The sequence below is a fragment of the Miniopterus schreibersii genome (assembly GCF_964146895.1).
Source record: "Miniopterus schreibersii genome assembly, chromosome: 2".
Classification (NCBI taxonomy): domain Eukaryota; kingdom Metazoa; phylum Chordata; class Mammalia; order Chiroptera; family Miniopteridae; genus Miniopterus; species Miniopterus schreibersii.
The window spans coordinates 139510395-139531032 of NC_138102.1; the positions used below are offsets into that span (position 1 = coordinate 139510395).

Below are 20638 nucleotides of genomic sequence, written 5' to 3' on the forward strand. Positions count from 1 at the left end.
GAGTAATACTATGTATCAAAAAAATAGAATGTGACAATTTTATTTTTTGCAACAGCCGCCTGAACTCGTGTGTAGTAAAATGGCGAGTTTACGCAGGCGCATTAAGAAGTTCCGCCTGGCTCTAGGAACACGTGAAATGGCGGGCGGAGACCGCGGCGAACCTACGGCGCCTGCGTAATGGCGGGAGTTGTGCCTCGTTTTGCGCAGGCGTAATGGGCGGAGAAAAGGTCTGGTCCCAGGATTGGTAGCGCAGGCGCAGGGAAGGATCCGTTTTGGCGGGCGGTTGGCGTTGCGCAGAAGACGGCGGCAGCGGTGGCTTGTGGTCCGGCCTCATCACAGAGGAACAGGGAAGACATTAGCGTGAGTGATCGGTCTCGATCCTGGGTAAGTGGCGGACAGACTTGCCTACCCATATGATGTCTTCAACTGACTCCAATTGGGCCCGTTATTGTGTGAAATGAATGGACCGCGGGGGTGGGGGCTAGTGAAGGGGGAGCGGTGGGTCTGGCCAACCAATGGGATAACAGGGGCGGATGTTTTGTCCGGGTAGGTTCTGTGGAGCTTTGCCACTGAAGAGTTTGACTGGCAAGCGTATAGGCCAATCGGATTTTTCTTTAGCTGCAGACTGATCGGTCCTTGGGCCATCGGAATGTGGGAGGCGGGTTTTCTCTTCGTGAGCAGCGTCTCACTGAGCCAATGAGCACGAAGCGCGCGGTAGGTTGGGCTCCTCCCAGAGGCAGCGGTTTGACTCCAATGGGGAATGAGGGAGTTGGGCGGTTAAGTGGATGGACCAAATCGGGAGCCAGTAAAAGGACAACCTATGGAGAGCGCTCGGCCGGGTTGTCCAATCAGCGCTCCAAACGACAGAGGTCTTAAATTTTGGGTGGTGATGAAGGGTATTCAGTGCCTGTGATGGCGCGTCGGGGTGGATAGTTTGTCCAGGATGACTTCTTTAAAGAAGCCTTTAGGCCTCCATCCCATAAACCTCCCTGGTAGGGAAATTGTACGTTTGCTCTTGTGTACCTTGAGTTTGCCATCCCCCCCCACATCTGTACATCCCACCATCCATAGGTTTTGAAGGAGCAAGGGAAGTCTTTTAACTTTGAGAACTAGCTTCTTTAGGAAGACTGACTTGAAATGTTAGAACTAGTGGTATAAATCTCTACTGTCGTGAAAAGGAAAGGCATCCGGAAAAAAATCTACGTAATGCATATTTCCACGGACAACTCGATATTTGTAAATCCATAAAGTTTTGGAAAGCTGCGTAATACAGTGGGATCGAGGAGGCAGATTGGATCGCTAATGTTTAAACTTTTGCAGGGATAATAATAATTCGTGATTAATATTAAATTAAAAAGTGAGCAGTTTTTTGTGCTCCTATTCATAGTCACGTACTTCTCACCACCATTCTCCTTACACCTTGAAGGAGTGCTGTTTTTCCCTTAGGAACTAAGGCGATTCTCTGTCTAAAAGTATAAATAAATAACTTTGAATACTTAGTACCTGCTAGGCATCATGCTAAGTGCTTTAGAGTCTATTCTTTGAGAAACTTTTTCCATCGTATATGTCTCTTTACACCATTAAAGAGTTTCTAATCCCCTCTTTTTGCTGTTCCTCTGAGGATATCTGAATATGGATAAGAAGGAGGGTGATATTTAGGGTGTGGATGGCAGGAGGGCTCATCCATCACCTGGATTATTCTGTTGCCTTTTGATTATATTTCCTTCAAAGTGTTTATTTTACTTGCAGTCCACCTCCTGTTGGTAATGCCCATTCTGCTTATTCCAAGATTTTTAGTAAAATATAGAAATTTTCATCACATTTAGGCTATATCAGAATAAACACTGTTCTATTCATTTATTTATTTAGGGCAAGGGGAAAATGTTCAAATACTGTAATAAGTTCAGCTACATATAAAATACCCTTATGATTAGAGGCCTTTCTGATATATAAAAGACAGATGATTTTAGTTGAGCCTATAGTGAACAAAGGAGGGATTTCTATGTTCTCTGGCGCTTGTAAAAGGACAAACTTATTTAATATTTGGTTATAAACTATTAGTAGGTATGCTAATAACAGCCGCTTAGTTTATAAAAACTAAAGGGACATAGGTTAAGGATATCTGTCCCTAATTTATTTAGGTTTGAAAAGGTAACAATCTTGGCCTACAGGGTTTCTCAACCTCAGTACTATTGACATTTCTGGTAGAATGAATGCATCTCACCTCTCCCTACCCCCTTTTGTGACATTCAAAATGTCTTCAAAGATTGCCAGATGCCCCAGAGGATGTTGGAGCAAAATCTCCACCAGTTGAAAACCATTGATCTAAAATGACAGATGCTGGCCCTAGTCCGAGTGGTTCAGTTGGTTGAGTGTCCTCCAGTGCACTGAGGGGTTGCCGTTGATTCCTGGTCAAGGCACATACCCACCTAGGTTGCAGATTCAATTGGGGTGTGTATGGGAGGCAACTGATGTTTCTCTCTCCCTAACTCTCTAAAATCATTAAAAACATATCTTCAGATGAGGATTAAAAGAACAGGTAAAATAAAATGACAGATGCTAGAGTTGATTTTCTTATCAAAATCTTTAACCAATTGGAAATTTGAGGGAGAGTATGGGTGAAGTGTTTAGGAAGTGGCCTTTGGTAAATGGGTCACTAAATCCTAATGATTATCTCTTCAGATATAGAGTGATCTTGTTCCATTGGATAAAGGGAAAATTTCATTAAGTTTTTTACCATTGATTGCATCTTATGTTTGGCTTACAAAAATAACGGCAAATATGTTTTCTGAGAAGGTAGACTTGCTTCAGATGCTTCTTTCATTTCACCTGAGTTAAGTCTCTTTACTGGGATTCGTTTGGATCATTGTCTCAAAGTTTTTTTGACCTTGATCCTCAGTAAGACACTTTAAAAATATATATATATCTTTATTGATTTCAGAGAGAGGAAGGGAGAGGGAGAGAGAAACATCAATGATGAGAGAGTTGTCATTGATTGGCTGCCTCCTGTATGCCCTACTGGGGATTGAGCCCACAGCCCTGGCATATGCCCTGACGGAGAATCAAACCTCAATCTCCTGGATCCTAGGTGGATGCTCAACCACTGAGCTATGCCCAGCCGGGCAGAAACACATTTTATTCTAACGCTGTGCACACAAGGAAACAAGTTTCACTGTACAAGTAAGTGTGCAAAGCACTGATGTTTTTTGCCTCTACAGTACACTATTTCATTTTCTTAAAAACAGTTCATTTTCTACTGAACTGATTTCACAGCTGTGTAGAGACCCACAGTTTAGAGAGAAAAAGAAAAACAACTGATCTGTAGAATAGGCAACCAAATTATGCCACCTTTGTGGATTCCTCACATCTCCAGCCACAGCTTGGATTTATAAACAAATTAATCAGTGACCTCTTATTTGATGTCTTTTATATATTTTAATTAGAAAGATTTCAGGATTTGAACATAGAGTTTTTGGTTTACTGTGGTATGCAAGTAAAAATTGCTTGTTTTATTGTGAATTCTCTTGCAATGTCAGTTAATAGGTCTGATGAATATTTCTCTGGTGGGGAAATTTTAGTGGGTAATTTTTAATTGATGTTCTGAGAGTATCACATTGAAAATTCAAATTAGACTTTCTTTCTTGCCTTTTAAAAAAAATACTGATTTTTTTTTTTTTTTTTTCATGAAACATCAATTTGTTTTTTTACTTATTTATGCATTCATTGGTGGATGCTTATATGTGCCCTGACCTAGGATCAAACCTGCAACATTGGCGTATCAGGACGACACACTAACCATCTAAGCTACCCAGCCAGAGGTTTTTTTTCTTGCCTTTGGAATACCTGACTTGGTTGATAACAAGACAAAATGTTGAGCCTATGTTACAAAAATTAAATATCAAACACTTGTGCTTATTCCTTAGAGATGTGCTATTGCAGCAAAACCTAAAAGAGAAAATAACACATCTTCACTGAAAACCAATCAGTAGATGAGCAGAATGGTGGTTGAGGAAAAGAAAGAACATAACCTCTGAAGTGACTGGATTTTTATATGTCTAGGAAAGTTCTGTGGTTTTCAGAGCCCTGACAGTAGCTCAAAAAAGAGAGAAAGGTGTCTAGGGTACAAGGTTTCTGAGGAAGACAACTACTTTTTGCTTTCATTGAGGTACAGTATTTTAGTTAAACACATAGACATGGCATGATTTATTTATCATATTGGAATAGCCCATTTAACAGCCCTTGGTAGAGCATTTCTTTCCTTTTTCATTCTTCTACTTGCTCTACTTTTATTTCCATTCACCTTACATGAAATTGCGCCTAAAGCTGTGTACTGTGGATATTGATTTTAAAAAGTAATAAATTATAGTGTGAAATATCATCAAATGGTGAAATATCACTTGTAACTGACTCAATCAGTATGGCTGCTATTTACACATTGTTATTCATGAACTTGGACTCTGGGGCTGTCATCTTTTTTTCCTGACGTAAACTTTGATTTTCCTTCGCTCCTTGTAGAGGATGGCTTTAGCTGATTATTGTACTATGGGAAGGAGTCCAGGTCATCCTGAGAAGAGTTGGCTTGTGCAGAGTCCAAGATGCAGATTTGTTGGATTTCTGTAAGCCACTTGAAGCCACATATTCATTTCTGATGACAACTTTACACTTCTGTTGGCAGAACACCCACAGTGACAACTGTTGCCTATGTTTAGTCTGTCCAGCAGCTCTACCAGCTAACATGTTTGGGGGAAACCTACACTATTTTTCTTAGCAGCTATGTAAATAGTAAACCTTTCTGAGTTTGTCCTCAGATTTGCCAATATTTTGGCTGAACTGCATCCTGTGATTGCCTCAATTTACCCTTTGAAATGAGGGATTAGAGGTTTTAGGCAATCTTTGGGTCACTTGAAGCACACTTCCTTTTTGGATCAGTAGTTTTATATATGTCCAGTTTATGATTAAAAAATTTTTATTTCCCCTGTGTGTTTGTTTTGGTTTTTGGTTTTTGTCTCCCCATGTGTTAGTTTCTTGTCACTGCTGTAACAAATTGCCACAAACTTGGTGGCTTCAAACAACAGGAATTGATTCTCTCACAATTCTGGAGGCCAGAAGTCTGTAATTAAGGTGTTCAGCCCCTTCTGGAGGCCCTAGGGGAGAGTCCCTTCTTTGCCTTTTTCAAATTCTGGTGGCTGTCAGCCTCATCTTGTGGCCTCATCTCTCTTTGTTCTGTCTTCACATTCTCTGTGCATTTGTATCAGAATTCCTTCTTCTGCCTCTTTTATAAGGATACATGCGATTACATTTAGGGACCATTTGGATAATCCAGGATAAATTCTTTCACATCTTTTAATCACATTATTTGCCACATAAGGTAATATTCAGAGATTCTAGGGATTAGGGCATGGATATCTTTTTTGGAGCCATCATTCAGATCAGTACACCAAGGATCTCTAACTCCTATCCAAATGAATTTTACCTAATTCAAAAAAGAAAAGGTTACTTAGAGAGAGGCAAATGGGGGGAGGGGTTCAGGAAAACCTGTTTTGTTTTTAATTTTAATTTTTATTTATTTTTTTAAAATATATCTTTATTGATTTCAGAGAGAGGAAGGGAGAGGGAGAGAGAGAGATAGAAACATCAATGATGAGAGAGTCATTGATCAGCTGCAGCCCGCAACCCGGGCATGTGCCCTGACCGGGAACCAAACCCCGATCACCTGGATCCCAGTCGACGCTCAACCGCTGAGCCACACCCGGCCGGGCTGTTTTTAATAAAAAAATGTTTTTATTGATTTTTTTTTTTTTTTTTTTTTTTGAGAGCGAGAGGAAAGGAGAGGGAAAGAGAAACAATGATGTGAGAGAGAAACATCAAATGGTTCCCTCCCGTACACACTCCAACTGAGGGCTGAACCCACAACTTGGGCATGTGCCCTGACAGGGAATCGAACCAGCAACCTTTTGGTGCACAAGACAGTGCTCAACCAGTTGAGCCCCACCAGCCAGGACAGGAAACCTGGTTTCTTAATTTCTGCCATTAAGTAATGATATAATAACCTTAGGTGAGCCATTTGTCTTCTTTGGTCCTTAGTTTCTTCATCTTATATGGAAGAATTTGGGTAGGTGATAGCTAATAGCCTTCTAGACCTAACACTTTCATGAAGTGACTCCTAAAATGTCTTAAAGTTTGCTTTTGAAGTTAGTAATTTTAAATGCAAAATCAACTCATCCAATATTTTGGGTCAATGTAGTTTTGTGGTGTGGTCTTGCCTAGGACTTGAGAGCCAGAAGATTGAGTTGTTGGCTCGTTGTCAGCTCCCTGGGGTATTATTAACACAGTATAACAAACCTGTACTTGTTAATTGTGTGTGATTTTTCTAAAAAGAGAATAATGGATTAGCTGGGCCATTTTCTACTTTCATGCTAATGAGGCTGTGGACTTTGTAGTCTGGATTTCCTTTCTAGTAAGAGTAGTTTGTCAAAATTAAACACTGACAGGTTTTTCTATCTGAAACTAGGTCATGGGGCTAGTTTTAGATTTTTTTTTTTTTTAATCCTCACCCGAGGATATTTTTTCCATTGCTTTTCAGAGAGAGTGGAAGGGGTGGGGTGGAGAGAGAGAGAGAGAAACATCAATGTGAGAGAGACACATCAATTGGTTGCCTCCCGCACTGGCCCCAACCAGGCAGGGAATCGAGCGTGCAACTGAGTTATATGCCCTTGGTCAGAATCGAACCTGGGACACTTCAATCCCTGGGCCCCTTCAGTCCTTGGGTCGACTTTCTAACCACTGAGCCAAACCGGCTAGGGTTAGAATTAATTTTTTAAAAATATATCTTTATTGATTTCAGAGAAAGGAAGGGAGCGAGAAAAATAGAAACATCAATGATGAGTCATCATTGATCGGCTGCCTCCTGTACACCCCTTACTGGGGATCGAGCCTGCAACCCGGGCATGTGCCCTGACTGGGAATCGAACCTCGATCTCCTAGATCCTAAGTCGATGCTCAATCGCTGAGCCATGCCCGGCCAGGCTAGAATTTTTTAAAATATATTTTTACTTTTGACAGTATTACATATGTCCCCCATTTCCCTCCCTTTACCCCTCTCTGTCTACCCCCCAGGTCTTGCTCACCCTATTTTCTGTATCTACGGACTGTAATTTTAGAATTTTTGATATGCAGTTTTATTCTTTAATCTTATTGAGCCCCTGTTCCATTGTGCTTCATTGCTAGGAAGAACACTAGAAAGCATGGGGTTAACTGTTGAAAGGACTATTTCAGGATCAAGTTTTATAACACACTCATGTATTTCTTCATGGAGAGGAGGAACCAAATTGAATTAAAGTATTTTCCTGATTGTAATCTACATTTCTTAGAATTAAGCAAATTTTTATCTGAGCCAGCAGGCATAATTTAATTATGTCGGAATAAAATGCCCTGTGCTAAAGAGTTCAACCAACAGGTTAGGAACTCTATCTTAAGTTTGGTTTCTGAGGCAAATACTTGAACTTCATGTACCTTGTTTCTCATCAGGGCACATGGAGTAAATCAGTAAGACTCACTTACCTCAGATGGAGTTGTGGAGTGTAATATACTGCTAATTTGTTCAGTACTTTACAACAATAAATTATATCAAAGAATCTGATAAAACATAGGCAAACCTCATTTATGTAAATAGTTAGAGACAAGCATAGATAAAACTTACAGATAGTTCAGAAAATATATTAAAGTTATTTTTTAACTTTCTCTATCATCAAACATTTTACCTTGTGTTTCCTGTATATTTTCCAAAGTGTGTTCTTGTTTTTCCAAAATAGACATGAGGTAGGTAAGGGAAATAGATAACACTAGGTTAGATGATAAAGGGATCAATTCATCAAGAGGACACAACAATCCTAAGTTTTGCACAACTAATAATAAAGCTTTGAAATGTATGAAAGAAAAAACAATAGAACTGAAAAATATACATCTGCAATATGTTAAACAGCACACTTCTGAGTAAACCATGGGTTAAAGAAGAAAAAAAAGTTAGAAAATATTTTGAACTGAATAAAAATGATAACATGACATACCAAAATTTGTGAGATGTAACTAAGATAGTGCTTAGAAACTTATAATATTAAGTGCTTCAATTAAAAAAGCAAAAAGGTTTAAAGTTAGTGACCTGTTTTTCTGTCTTAAGAACCTAGAAAAAGAAGAGCAAATTAAACCCAAAGTAAGCAGAAGAAAGGAAGTAGTAAGTAGTTGATGAAGTATAAAAAAAAAAAGTAGAAAAAATCAGTAAAATTGAAAGTGGGTGTTTTGAGAAGATCAGTAAAATTAATATAGTGGTACCTCGGTTTTCAAACGTCTCAGTTGGCGAGCATTTTGGTTTATGAAGGCTGTAAACCCAGAAGTAAATGCTTCGTTTTTCCAACACGCCTCGGAAGTCGAACGTGCCACACCGCTTCCACCAAGTGCAAGATCCTGAGGCCTAGCTGTCGGCTGTGGATCCCTCGGTTTTCCAACGTTTCAGAACCTGAATAGTCTTCCAGAACGGGTTACATTCGAAAACCAAGGTACCACAATAAACCAAGTCTGATCAGGAAGAAAAAAATGAAGATACAGATTACTAGCATCAGGAATAAGAGAAGGGACATCATTACTGATCCTACAGACATTAAAACAGTAATAAGGGAATATTATGAACAACTATGCCAGTACATTCAGTGTCTTAGATGAAATGAATCACCTCCTTGAAAGACAAACTACTAAAGCTCACTTCAGAATACAGAACTTCACTAGCCCTCTTAAGGAAATAGAATTTATAGTTAAAAACTTTCCCACAGAGAAAAGTCAAGCCCAGATGGCTTTACTGGTGAATTTTAAGAGACAGTTTAGGAAGAAATAATATCAATTCAACACAAAGACTTCAAGAAAATGAAAGAAGAGGCAACACCTAAAGCATTTGTTATTTTTAGCTTCATCTACTATCGGACATTTAACTTCTATTACTTTACATTTTTAAAGAGTTTTCTAGTTTTTTTCTCACACAGCACATCTGTGAGATAAGTAGGGCAAATAACTAATACCTGTAAGGTTAAGTGAACTGTCCAGTTCAACCTTTCAGTGATTTAGTTGGAACAGGACCCACAGCTTATTCCTAGTCCTTATACATATATTTTTGTAATATGTTTTTATTGATTTTAGAGAGAGGGAGAAAGTGAGAGAGAGAAACATAAACATCAATTGGCTGTCTCCCGCATGTACCCCGACCAGGGATCGAGCCAGCAACCTGGGCATGTGCCCTGACCTGGAATCAAACAGGCGACTTTTCGGTGCACAGGAATAACATTCAACCAACTGAGCCACACCAGTTGGGGTCCTAGTCCAGATCTTGCCATTGTTAACAAGTTACCTCTTTAGTAGCATTTTTATAACAACCTTTGGAGACAGGGCTAACCACTGACTTATCCAACGACAAACTGTTAGAATCAGCCATTGAGTTGAAGACTGGGCTAGGCTCAGTGCCCCTGCAATGCTTGACACTAAGCCCTCAATAAATATCCCATAACCAAGCAAATAATTTTAGAGCAAAGATAAGAATTACTATATTAATCATCCATTTGGTATAGAATCTGAATCAGGATTGTAGTTGGAAACTAGACAAAAAGAGAGGAACATATTGTCTTCAGTAACACATCAGAATGCTCGGTGGAAGAGCTGGGTGGTCTGAGATTGGCCATCCCTTTAGCCGTTTATCTGATGGTGGCCTTTCTTTGCATTTAACTATCAATATATCTGAAGTGTAGAGCACACTTTTATGATATTGTGGCATAGTAACTCATACTTAAATGTCAATATAGATACTTGCAAAGATCTACAAGGTTCAATAATTTCTGGTGTGGGTTTGTTTCTCCTGTCATCACCCATTATGTATTTTTTTTTACAGCTTTTAAATTGCCACAGAGAGAAATTGTTCAGGATCATAATAGATGGCCAAGGAGCTGCCAAGGATACTGTTGTATGGGATGGGAAAAAGTTCAATACTGGCTTGATTTTATTTATCTAAATTGTAGGCTATGACTTCAATATAATTCATGTTGCAAATATACCAAGGTAATGGCAAAGCACAGAATTATGCCATATGTTGAAGGAATGCTCTCTTTTACTCCCTGAAGTTTTATAATCTGAGATATCTTTCTTATTCCAATTGTATAAAACCTTTTTTGTCAGCATTTATTAATCAGATTTTAGCATATTGATTTAAATTCTAATACCATCTCAACTGTTAAATTAGAGATATTTTAGAAATTTTAGTTATGGGTAAGCAAATTAATTTTTATATCTCTTGAATGTCTTCACTAAACTTAGATTATGAGAGAACATAAATTGTCTGACATAGTGGAAACTCTTCCTTAAAATAGAGTATTTGTTGAAATGACCTGAAGGGTCCTTTGTAACCCTTAAGTTGCTGATGTCCAAAATCTATACAACTAGATGGTGCCACGGTAAGCACCAAGTCTTAATTTTATGGCTGTTTGAAAAATGCTTTATGACCATAATTTTATTTGGGGGTGGATACTAGTTCTTTTAACTCTTCCATATTTTGTGAACATGCTCTGCTAAAGTGGTATGTAAAAATCTAAGACTCATGGTAATGTACTCAAACATGGCTATTACTCATTTTTCTTAAGATTTCTTTATGATGAAATCTCCAGGTTCTTTATGAAAGATGACAGGATCTAGTTCATGCATCGTCACATTTAATTAAGTGAGGGTGGGTGTGAGATTTAACACCCACCTGAGGCCGTGGTGCTTTGAGATGAGTTCGGTACATTCCAAGGATAGAGTTGTTGGAAAGTACCATCTGGAAGACATTTGCCCATAGTGCTGCCAAATTCTACTTTCTCATAAATCTTGGTATCTAACCTATTGCCTAGTGATGGTTTAAGTGTGTCCTAACTGAATTTAACAAAACTGACACTTGAGAGAAGAAATTCGGTAGATTTTAGTAAAGGAAAAACACAAGTTCCACATAAAATTATTATTTTGTGGGAATGTGATCTGGTAATGAGATATCAAGAATCTGTGTGTTACTGCTAAATATACCAGTGAACCAGATTTCCAGCTTCAAGCAGTTCTGAGCGTTGCTGTAGTACGTATTCATTTGTATTTTTTAATGGTGGTCAGATCTTAAGAGGACAGTGCAGCCAAATAAAATTTATAAGGCAGCCTTTATCTCCATTTATGATGTATATGTTTTAATCTAAAAGAAAAAAAAGTCCCTCTACTCCCTTCCTCAGTGGAGCAGGAGGCTTGGATAATCAACAAACAGGATACTTGGCCCCAGGATCATTCTATGACTGGTTGAAGCAGTGCCTTGGCCTGATTTTTAAAAGATCGCAAACTGGACCTGTGCTAGCCAAAGGGAGAACATTTCTTCCATCCTCTCTATTAATAAAGTTTGTGTTGTCTATATGTGGCTTGTTAATGATAGGGGAGTTAATGACGACAGTTAATCTTCCTTCTCAACTCTTTCCTAATCCAAGTCTCTTAAATAGACATTTAAAAAGCTTTTAACTCCTCTTGAATTGGGTGCTCATGGGCTTTTGGTGGAGGTGGAATGATAGTTATCAGCCCATTTAACAAACCTGAGATTGCCAGGACAGCTGTAATGTGCATCTCTATATGCTTATGTTTTTGTTAAAATGCCGCATGGCTGATACTTTGGAAATCATAAATCTAGTGGAAGAAAACAACTTTATAGAGGGTATTTTAGTTTTATGCAGTACGCGTTACAAACCTGAAATCACTAGTACTTATAGATCCTAGAGAGCAAAGAATATAGATCTGATTACAATGGTTTTGTAAGTTTGGTTTCTTTTCATGTTTTGTTACAATAAGGCTAGCTAGAGGACACTTTGAAGACAGTGCTGTAGCTGACAATATAATCTTTACCTAAATCACTAGCCTTCCCCATGGGCCTTGGGGGAGAAATGGGAATTTCTCAACCTGGGCCTAGTGAAGTCACTCATCAGTGGCATATTTAATTAACACTTATGATAGGGAGCTTTGCATATACCCTCATCCTCTCCTACTCTTTAGAATGGCTTTTTTTTTTCTTTCCCCTGGAGAATTTTACCTTCTGAGTAGGCTTGTAGAAGTTATATCAAAACTCTAAAATGAAGAGAGAGTTTATTGATTATGCATTTTGACAGTTGGTCTGATTACCACCTCCAAATAGTTTAGTGGGTAGTTCAGTGAAGCAACTTACCAGTTATTTTCCATTACTTTTAAAATAATACAAGAAAGCTTAGAGAAAGATTTAGAATTGTGATATATATCTATATGCTTCTGCTTGTAAGCAGTAATGAAAATAAAATTTGCCACACCAAGATCTAAGAAAAGCCACCAAAACAGCTGGCATTGAAAAGGGTCTGGAGGGACTAGAGCAGAGCCTGAATTGTACAGAGCAAACAGGTATCAGAGACCCAGTGTGGGTGGTTCTGTGGTTCCAGGATTGATTGGTTAATGCAAATGTTAACCATCATCTGTTCTGGATTTCCCCAGCTTTCCTCTTTAATTTCTGGGGATTGGCAGTTTTAACACGTTTTTTCTTTTATCCTTATGATGTGTGGGATTTTTTTGTTCCTCTCCTCTTTCCCCTTCACTTCCTTACTTCCCCCCCTTTTTTCCCCCTGGAAGATTCATCTGTTAAAGGCCTCTCCTGTCATCAACTTGGAATGTGGGTTCTGACTGTGCCTGACTTCAATGCTCTTTGATGTTTTTCCAAGGCTGACTCTCACCAGATCCCTGGGTTAGGTGTCTTCTGTGGCACTCAGAGGCCTGTATGGTGAATTTGCCTCGTATCGTTGATATGAAGGGTTGGTGGGGCCTGCTCTTTTCTTGTATCCTTATGGGCAGTTAAATTGTTGGAATCTATCTGTAGATGTTGATAACTTTAACAGAGAGTTCCTGTATGTTCAAGAAAGGGGTAAGAGCTGTTACGCCTGAAAGACTCTAGAAATTTGAGAAGCTACTCACCCCTTCCCATGGAGATTTCCACAAGGATAAGGTTGCGCTCAGAGGCTCATCCTCTCTTCCTCCTGCATGGTATCAGGATTCTACCTTAATCACTCCATCATCCTGCCAGCCTTGTCTCATTTCTCATACTGGAACACTCCCTCCTCCAGCTCAGTGTGAACCACCAGTCGTGATGCTTTATCTGGTCCAGGCTCTAGCCCTTAAATTGTCTGTCTGGCTTTGTGTTTCATTTGACCCTAATACACTGGGTCGCACTGTCTAAAAGAGAATTATGTCCCCTCCAGTGTCTGAGTGCATTTCTCATTTCTTACTGCTGCTCCTGAGCAGATCTGTAACTTCAAGGTTAAGATAAGACACATTCCATCAGAACTATGTCGTCATCCTTGCCAGCTTCTGATCTGTGACTGTCCAGGAGATTTACAATACAATTGCATGCCATTCTTTACAGAATATTATGGTTAGACTCTGACTCCTGGCATCAGGCCCAATTTGATTTGTCAGCTGTTACAAAACCCATTTCCTAAAGAATAAGGGACCTCAGCCATGTGCCCTTTAGTCAGGTCTTAAGAATGGGAAGGAAGGAATTGATCTGACTCTTTATTCCCTGCTGTTTTAGGGAGAGGGGTGGACTCCAGAATATTTTTTGTCCCTTTCCTCCTTGAATTCACTTTTTTCCTAAAGTGTTAGTGTTGCTCTCATTCTTTCCTGTCCTTTATTCCTTCACAGAATTACTATTAGTCTTTTCATTGTCATCTCCTATGCTTTTCTGAGTTTTAAGGCATAAGAATAAGTATTTTACCCTTGAGATAGAACGTATCTGCCTATTCCCTGAAGGTTTATTAGTTTACCATTGCTTAACTGACAGGGACACTGTTCCTCCTTTCTTGCTGTCTAACATGTTGACCTGCAGGAGTTACTGCATGTGATATGGTTTAACTGCTTAGGAATTTGGAAGGTCATATTTCCTGCTGCTGTTGTATTCGGCCCTATAATATTTTTACAAAAGCTTCTCTTTAGGGGACTGAACAGCTCTTTGGTTTCAACATAAACTCACTCTTTCCCTAGGAGGTAGGCAGTGGAGATTTATTTGGCCCATTTTAGTGATTCTGGGGTTAGATAAAAAATTTACTCAAGATCACACATGGCAAGTTAATCACAGAATCAGAACTCTGATCTAATTCTTTGGCATTCTTTTCAAATACCAGTTAAACAAAAATTTAGCTTCCATGGCTTAAAGTTTTTTTAAAAGAAAAGGTTTATCAGGCCATTGCTAGCAGGAAAAAAAAAAAGAGACCGATCTTGGGGTATGGAGTCTAAACCACCAGCAGCATGGCTAGGTAGGATAGACAAAATGTCCACTGTCCTGGAGTTTTGCAAGCATTTTTATGTATCAGGTAGGGAGGAGAAAGATGTAATTGTTCTGAAAGGATTTATATTAGCTATAGACAAAGGGGGTGGGAGAAGGTGAAACAGGCTAGTTCTGGGATAGATGCAATCGCAATAGAGTCCTTAAAGAGGAAGTGTCCCCTCTTGTGGTTAACTATGGGCAGCAGATTGGAAAGTTCATGTGTAAATAAGATATGTAGGCTTCTGGGATTCTGTGGTGCCTGGCTTTTTTTCTCTTGGATAATCTCAGAAATAGCCACCTGGAAATTAATCCTAAATTCCAACAGATACATATAGGAAATGTGAGCAGTTTTTTGTCAGAGCTAGTCCACAGCTATTAACAGACTAATGTTCTCTCTCTTTCTCTCACTCTCTGGCTGCTGTAATTTTAATTTAGAACATCTCAGGATATTTTTCTTATCATCCCTTAACTCTGAGAAATTGAAAAAAAAGGCAGGAAAAGTAAAAAAAGTAAACTTTTACTCAGAGATATCATGATGGGTTCATTTAAAGTTAAGGAAATCTGTAGTTGAAAACTGTCTACTTTGCGCTCATACTCTATAATTTCTTCTGTTTGATAACCAAAATAATTACCATTCTCTGCTTTTTCCTCAATCGGGTTGCTTTTGATTGTCCCTTTCTATTACTCTCCTAAGGCAGCCACCTCTGACTCTAAAGACAAGCTATCTATAAAGCAGAGCAGGGTTTTGGAGCTCTCTAGAATGTTCTTTTGGGCCAGGAGAAATGCAGATTTATGGGACTGCAGGTTCCTAAGTATCTTTTCTTTGTCTCAGTTCTCCTTTCCTCAAATATTAGGGGTTATTGATATACATAATTTTAATTATATGTTGTTTGAGGTGGGTAGTAATTATTTTAAAATTTGTTACATAGCATTACAAGAACTAATAAGAAACGGTTTTAACAGTATTAGTAATGGTTGTGGCTGGACTGCTTCCCCCCCTTTTTTTTGTTAATCCTCATTGGAGGATATTCTTTCCATTGATTCTTAGAGTGGAAGGGAGGGGAGAGAGAGAGAAAATAGAGAAAGAGAAACACAGGTGTGACACATGGTGAGTTGCCTCCAGCACAGGCCCTGGGTGGGAATTCTGCAACCCAGGTATGTGCCGTTGATCTGGAATCGAACCCTTGGCCCAATGCTCCAACCACTGAGCCAAACCGGCTAGGGCTTCCCTCCTCTTTTTTAAAATTACTTAAAGAGTAAGTTATTTTTTTCTATCTATAATTTCAGTTGAAAGGTTCTTTGATAATGTTTCAAGGCTCTCGGTTCTCTTTCTGTATCTAGTAATCTCCCAAAGAAGGACAGTTATATAGTATCCCAAATACTCTCCTTCCACTTTTTGTGTTATCTCTCCCTTCTCCCCCCCCCCCCAGCAATTTTAATTAACTGTTCAGTGACAGATGGTAGAAAAGGCCTTGTGTAAAGTGCTTCTGGTGGGCTAGATTAGGGGGTGGTTGGTTTGCACTGATTCTGTTGTAGAAGGACCTAGCCTTCCCCTCCCCCTTCCAGTTGAGCTATAATCCTGTTAGATGATTTTAAAATGCTATTGATTAATTCCCAGTGATCTTAGAGGAATAAGCGAAAGTTTTGGATTTAAAACCCAGGAACCAATTCCCTTGAGCTCTTGAGGCCAAGGTAGGTACCTTCCAACTTCTTCGTCCAGTCTTCACTGAAAAGGAAAGTTAAGGCTTTTAACTTTTCAGTTTGCCTCTCCCCTCTTAATCTAGTACTGCTGCCAGTTGCCATGGCAACGGACTGGGACAGCTGCGCAGTGGCGCCCAGGCAGCTGGGTGGGGGCGGGGGAGCTGTCTGCCCGCCAAACCCCAGATCTGGGAGGGGAGGCCCCTCCTGTTAGCCCAGAGGGAAAGAAAGAAGTGGGGCGATCCGGTAGGTAAAGGAGGGAACACCCATTCATTTTCTCCCTTTGGGGAGCCCCTTCTGCATGAAGGTATAAAGGGAGATTTCCTCTTTTCTCCCTCAAACTGAAGAACACATATGTAAATCCTTGTTTTTCCTCGTGAGGCTGGGGAGGCCATAGCCACAATGCTTAACTGCATGCATCTAACTCAGGGCTGATTTTAACCCCAGCGCTCTGACCTAAACTGCTCAGCTCCCGGAAATTCCAAGGTGAGTGGGGGTGGGGTGGGGTACTCTCCCTGGAATATGACATTTCCTGACTCTGGTGAGATCGGAGGCAGTTTTTATTTTAAATAAATCAAATCTGATAATTTTTTTCTTACAGTTTAGAACTCTCTTCTAAATTCATGGAAAAATTATTTTGAAACCCCATACTTAGATTCTCCCGCCCACCCCCTCTTCCAAATAAAGTATTTTAATGAAAACTTAGTTTTATTACAAGGCAGTAATGGGTACAGGCAGTATTTTTGGTGAGCAGATCTACTGCTAGCAAGTTCTGGAAATATGGTACCCAACTATTTATTCTTGGAATAATTCCTTAAATTTTGCTATTTGAAATAAATTAGATGCAACTTTTTATGCTACTTGACCTGAACAAAATTCTGAGATTAGTAGTGGCCTTCCCTAATCCTGGAAATGGTCTTCTGGTCAAGATGGAAATATTTTTATAGAGAGTGCTGAAAAAATTCTTTAAAGATTACAGCAAAATAAATATGGAGTTCAGCTAAGAAAACAATTCCTGCTAATTTATAATCCAGACCGTAGGCACCATTTAACATGGTTAAAGAAGAATTCTTAAAAATGATTATGGTAACAACGTGGGAATTTAAAAAAAATAGATTCTCTGTTGAGTACCCCCTGGTTGTGCATATTTCTGAGCTTAACTCAATTTCCATTTGTGTTGCCTTCAGCTTTCCTTGGGCCAATGAATGGTTCCTCTGTGTTCTGAGGCTTCATGTTGATGTGAGTCTGGGGCCAGACTTCTCTTTCTTCCTCCTCTTTCTTTGGCCTGAAGTCAACTCAAGTTAAGAGGGGAGGTACCTCTTTAACTATTTGTATTAGTTGAGCCTTGAGAATTACTGAGCAATCCAATGACTAATTTTGATTTTTAGGACTAAAAAAATTTTTTCTCCTCCCTGCCTCCCTCCCATACCCAAATGAAAAAGGAGGCTTAGTGTGTTTGAGATGTCAGTCTTGCTTTTGTGAGCTGATGGATGTACCGAAGAGACAGGCTCAATTTGTTAAAGAGAAATGTACCGAGACACTGAAAATGTGGTGAAGATGCCAGAGCAGGCCTTTTTTGTGCGGCTAAGAAACTGACCCGTCAAGATGCTCAGAGCAGAAAGTTACATTTGGTGGCTTTTCTTTTTTTCATTTTTATAAAGAACTGTATTTACCTTGGAGGGAAAGGTTTTACTTCTATCATGGTTCTTTTAACTGCATGTTTTCCACATTTTTGTTTGAGTTCCTGGCTTGTAAGCAGTTACAGAAGTAGCCAAGAGAAACAAATGACACTACTTGTCTTTTGGAATCTGAAATTAGAAGAGTTAGACAGTTGTGCCATCTAATTTTGGTCCTGTTAGTTGAAGAGAAAGTTGTGCTTGGGAAAGCAGGGATAGATCCATTTTTTATTAAATTCTTAGGATTCGTATGTAGAATGTTTCAACACCTGAGAAAAGGGTACATAGCAATTGTGTTATATCCTCTGCATCTCATCAAGAAGAGACAAACTTGTCCTGGCCTATGCTTTCTCTGCTTCCCTGTGCTCAGTTGTAACGGGAGTCTGGCAGGATACACAGCAGTCTCTCTCTCAGTTTAGGAGGGCTGTCCTGAGGCTTAGGGCTTTTAAAGGCATGAGAAACCTGGCCAGGTGGCTCAGGTGGTTGGAGCGTCATCCTGTGCACCTCAAAGGTTACAGGTTCGATTCCCAGTCAGGGCACATGCCTAGGTTGCAGGTTCAAACCCCAGTTGGGGAGCACACAGGAGACAACCAATGGATATTTCTCTCTTACATTAATGTTTCTCTCTCTTTTTCTCCCTTCCTCTCTCTCTCAAATCGATAAACATATCCTCAAGTGAGGATTTTAAAAAAGAAGAGACAACAAGTTTTAACTCCTCACATGGATTCTGACCATTTTGTCCTTCCCATTTGCAGGAACCCAGTGGCCTTAGTCCTTCAGGTGGAACAGCGTGCACCATGGGAAAGAAAACCAAGCGAACAGCTGACAGTTCTTCTTCAGAGGATGAGGAGGAGTATGTCGTGGAGAAGGTGCTAGATAGGCGTGTGGTTAAGGGGCAAGTGGAATATCTACTGAAGTGGAAAGGCTTTTCTGAGTAAGTGCCTGCTCTTAGGCCTTAGGACTCTGCAGAGGTAGACACTTTTGGTTTATTTTCCTGTGAACCATGGCCATTTTGTCGTCCCCTGTCCCCCCACCTGCACTCCTTTCCTAAGAGAAGACACAGCAATAAGCTAAACAAAGTCTTCTCCCTCTTTGGTGCTGGTATTCTAATGATAATACTTTTGAGAGGCAGGATAATGAATTGGTTAGGAACATAGTCTTGGGAGCCAGATTGCCTGAGTCCAGGTTCTTGTGCCACCACTTATGATATGAGCTGGGTGACCTTGGTTAAGTTCCTTAATCTTTTTTTCTTCTCAATAAAGTAGGGATAAGAAATAATACTTGTAATAGAGATGTTGGGTAGATATAGAGAGCCTGACACATAAGCTCAGTGTAAGTAGAAACTGTTACTGTTCTTTTGGATATAACTAAGCTAAAACACATACACTGAAGAAGATGTTGATGATGATGAAGTAGTAGTCATCGTCATGGATCCTGTAGCCCACAGCTTTCCAAAATGATCTCTGGACCTCCGAACTGTCTTTAGGATGAAGCACTTACCTTTTTTTTTTTTAATGTTCCTTCAGGTTCTATTGTTACTTGATTTTTAAAAAAATTGATTTTAGAGAGGAAGCGAGAAAGAGAAACATCGATTGTTGTTCCACTTATTTATGCATTCACTGGTTGATTCTTCTTTTTTTTTTTAATCCTCACCTGAAGATATTTTTTCCATTGCTTTTCAGAAAGAGTGGGAGGGGGAGAGAGGGGGGGAGAGACAGAAACATTAATGTGAGAGAGACACATTAATTGGTTGCCTGCCACACATGCCCTGACCAGGGCCGGGGATCGAGCCTGCAACCAAGGTACGTGCCCTTGGCCAGAATCAAACCCAGAACCCTTCAGGCCGCAGGCCAATGCTCTAACCACTAAGCCAAACTGGCTAAGGCTCATTAGTTGATTCTGATATGTACCCTGACCAGATTAAACCTGCAACCTATTGAGCTACCCAGCCAGGGCTGAAGCACTTATCTTTTTTTTTCTTCTTATTTTTAATCCTCACCTGAGGGTATTTTTTTCCATTGCTTTTCAGAGAGAGTGGGAGAGAGGGAGGGAAACATCACAGACAGACATCGATTGGTTGTCTCCGGCATGGGCCCTGAGTGGGTCCAGGGATCGAGTCTGCAACTGAGGTATGTGCCCTTGGCCCGAATCGAACCCCGGACCCTTCAGTCCACAGGCTGATGCTCTAACGACTGAGCCAAACTGGCCAGGGCTGAAGCACTTATCTTTTTTAAAAAATATATCCATATTGATTTCAGAGAGAGGAAAGGAGAGAGAGAAAGATAGAAACATCAATGATGAGAGAGTCATTGATTGGCTGCCTCCTGCACACCCCCGACCCGGGATGGAGCCTGCAACCCAGGCTTGTGCGCTGACGGGAATTGAACCCCAATCACCTGGATCCTAGGTCGACTCTCAACTGCTGAGCCACGCCCGGCTGGGCAGAAGCACTTATCTTAATGAGACTTAAATCTGAGGCCACAGTCTCATGTGTCTCCCCCTACCACCACCAAGTATGTATTTATTTTTGAAAATTTCAAATATACAACTGAGGCCAAAGAAATTGAGTGAGCACGCAGATACATACCACCTACTTTCTGTGATTAACATTGTAATGTAACCTATCCGTCTATTCCTTTATCCATCATTCTATTTTTTTAAAAAACCCTCTTTTTAAGTCAGCTTTAAGAATGATACTGAAGTGATGACTAGCATGTCTGTTAGGCAGTAACTGGCTTTATGCTGATACTAAAGTAGGTTATTATTTTCTTTGAAATAAATAGAACTAGACACATTGAAGCATAGAAGTAGTACCTTGAAAAGTAAAATATGAGAAGCTGTGTAATCATTAGGCATTTTGCCTCAATTGGCGATTCTTTTCTTATGATGCCTGATA

At 39.9% G+C, this 20638-nt stretch overlaps 1 protein-coding gene across 5 annotated transcripts in view; it reads left to right on the top strand.

Annotated features, from left to right (window-relative positions):
- The first annotated feature begins 131 nt into the window (after positions 1-131).
- The window catches only part of CBX5 (chromobox 5), a 38202-nt gene continuing 17695 nt past the window's right edge, over positions 132-20638 (top strand). For 2 of the 5 annotated variants that reach the window (XR_013998108.1, XM_081127095.1), the window contains exons 1-2: positions 132-384; positions 18498-18676. Coding sequence is in view for 4 of the 5 variants with exons in the window: in XM_081127095.1 (XP_080983221.1) it covers positions 18540-18676 (137 nt within the window). In the remaining variant the exon portion in view is untranslated. Of the gene's footprint in view, positions 385-3923; positions 4166-16213; positions 16553-18497; positions 18677-20638 lie in introns of those variants that run through there. The other 3 variants (XM_081127097.1, XM_081127096.1, XM_081127098.1) reach the window with 3 other exon arrangements.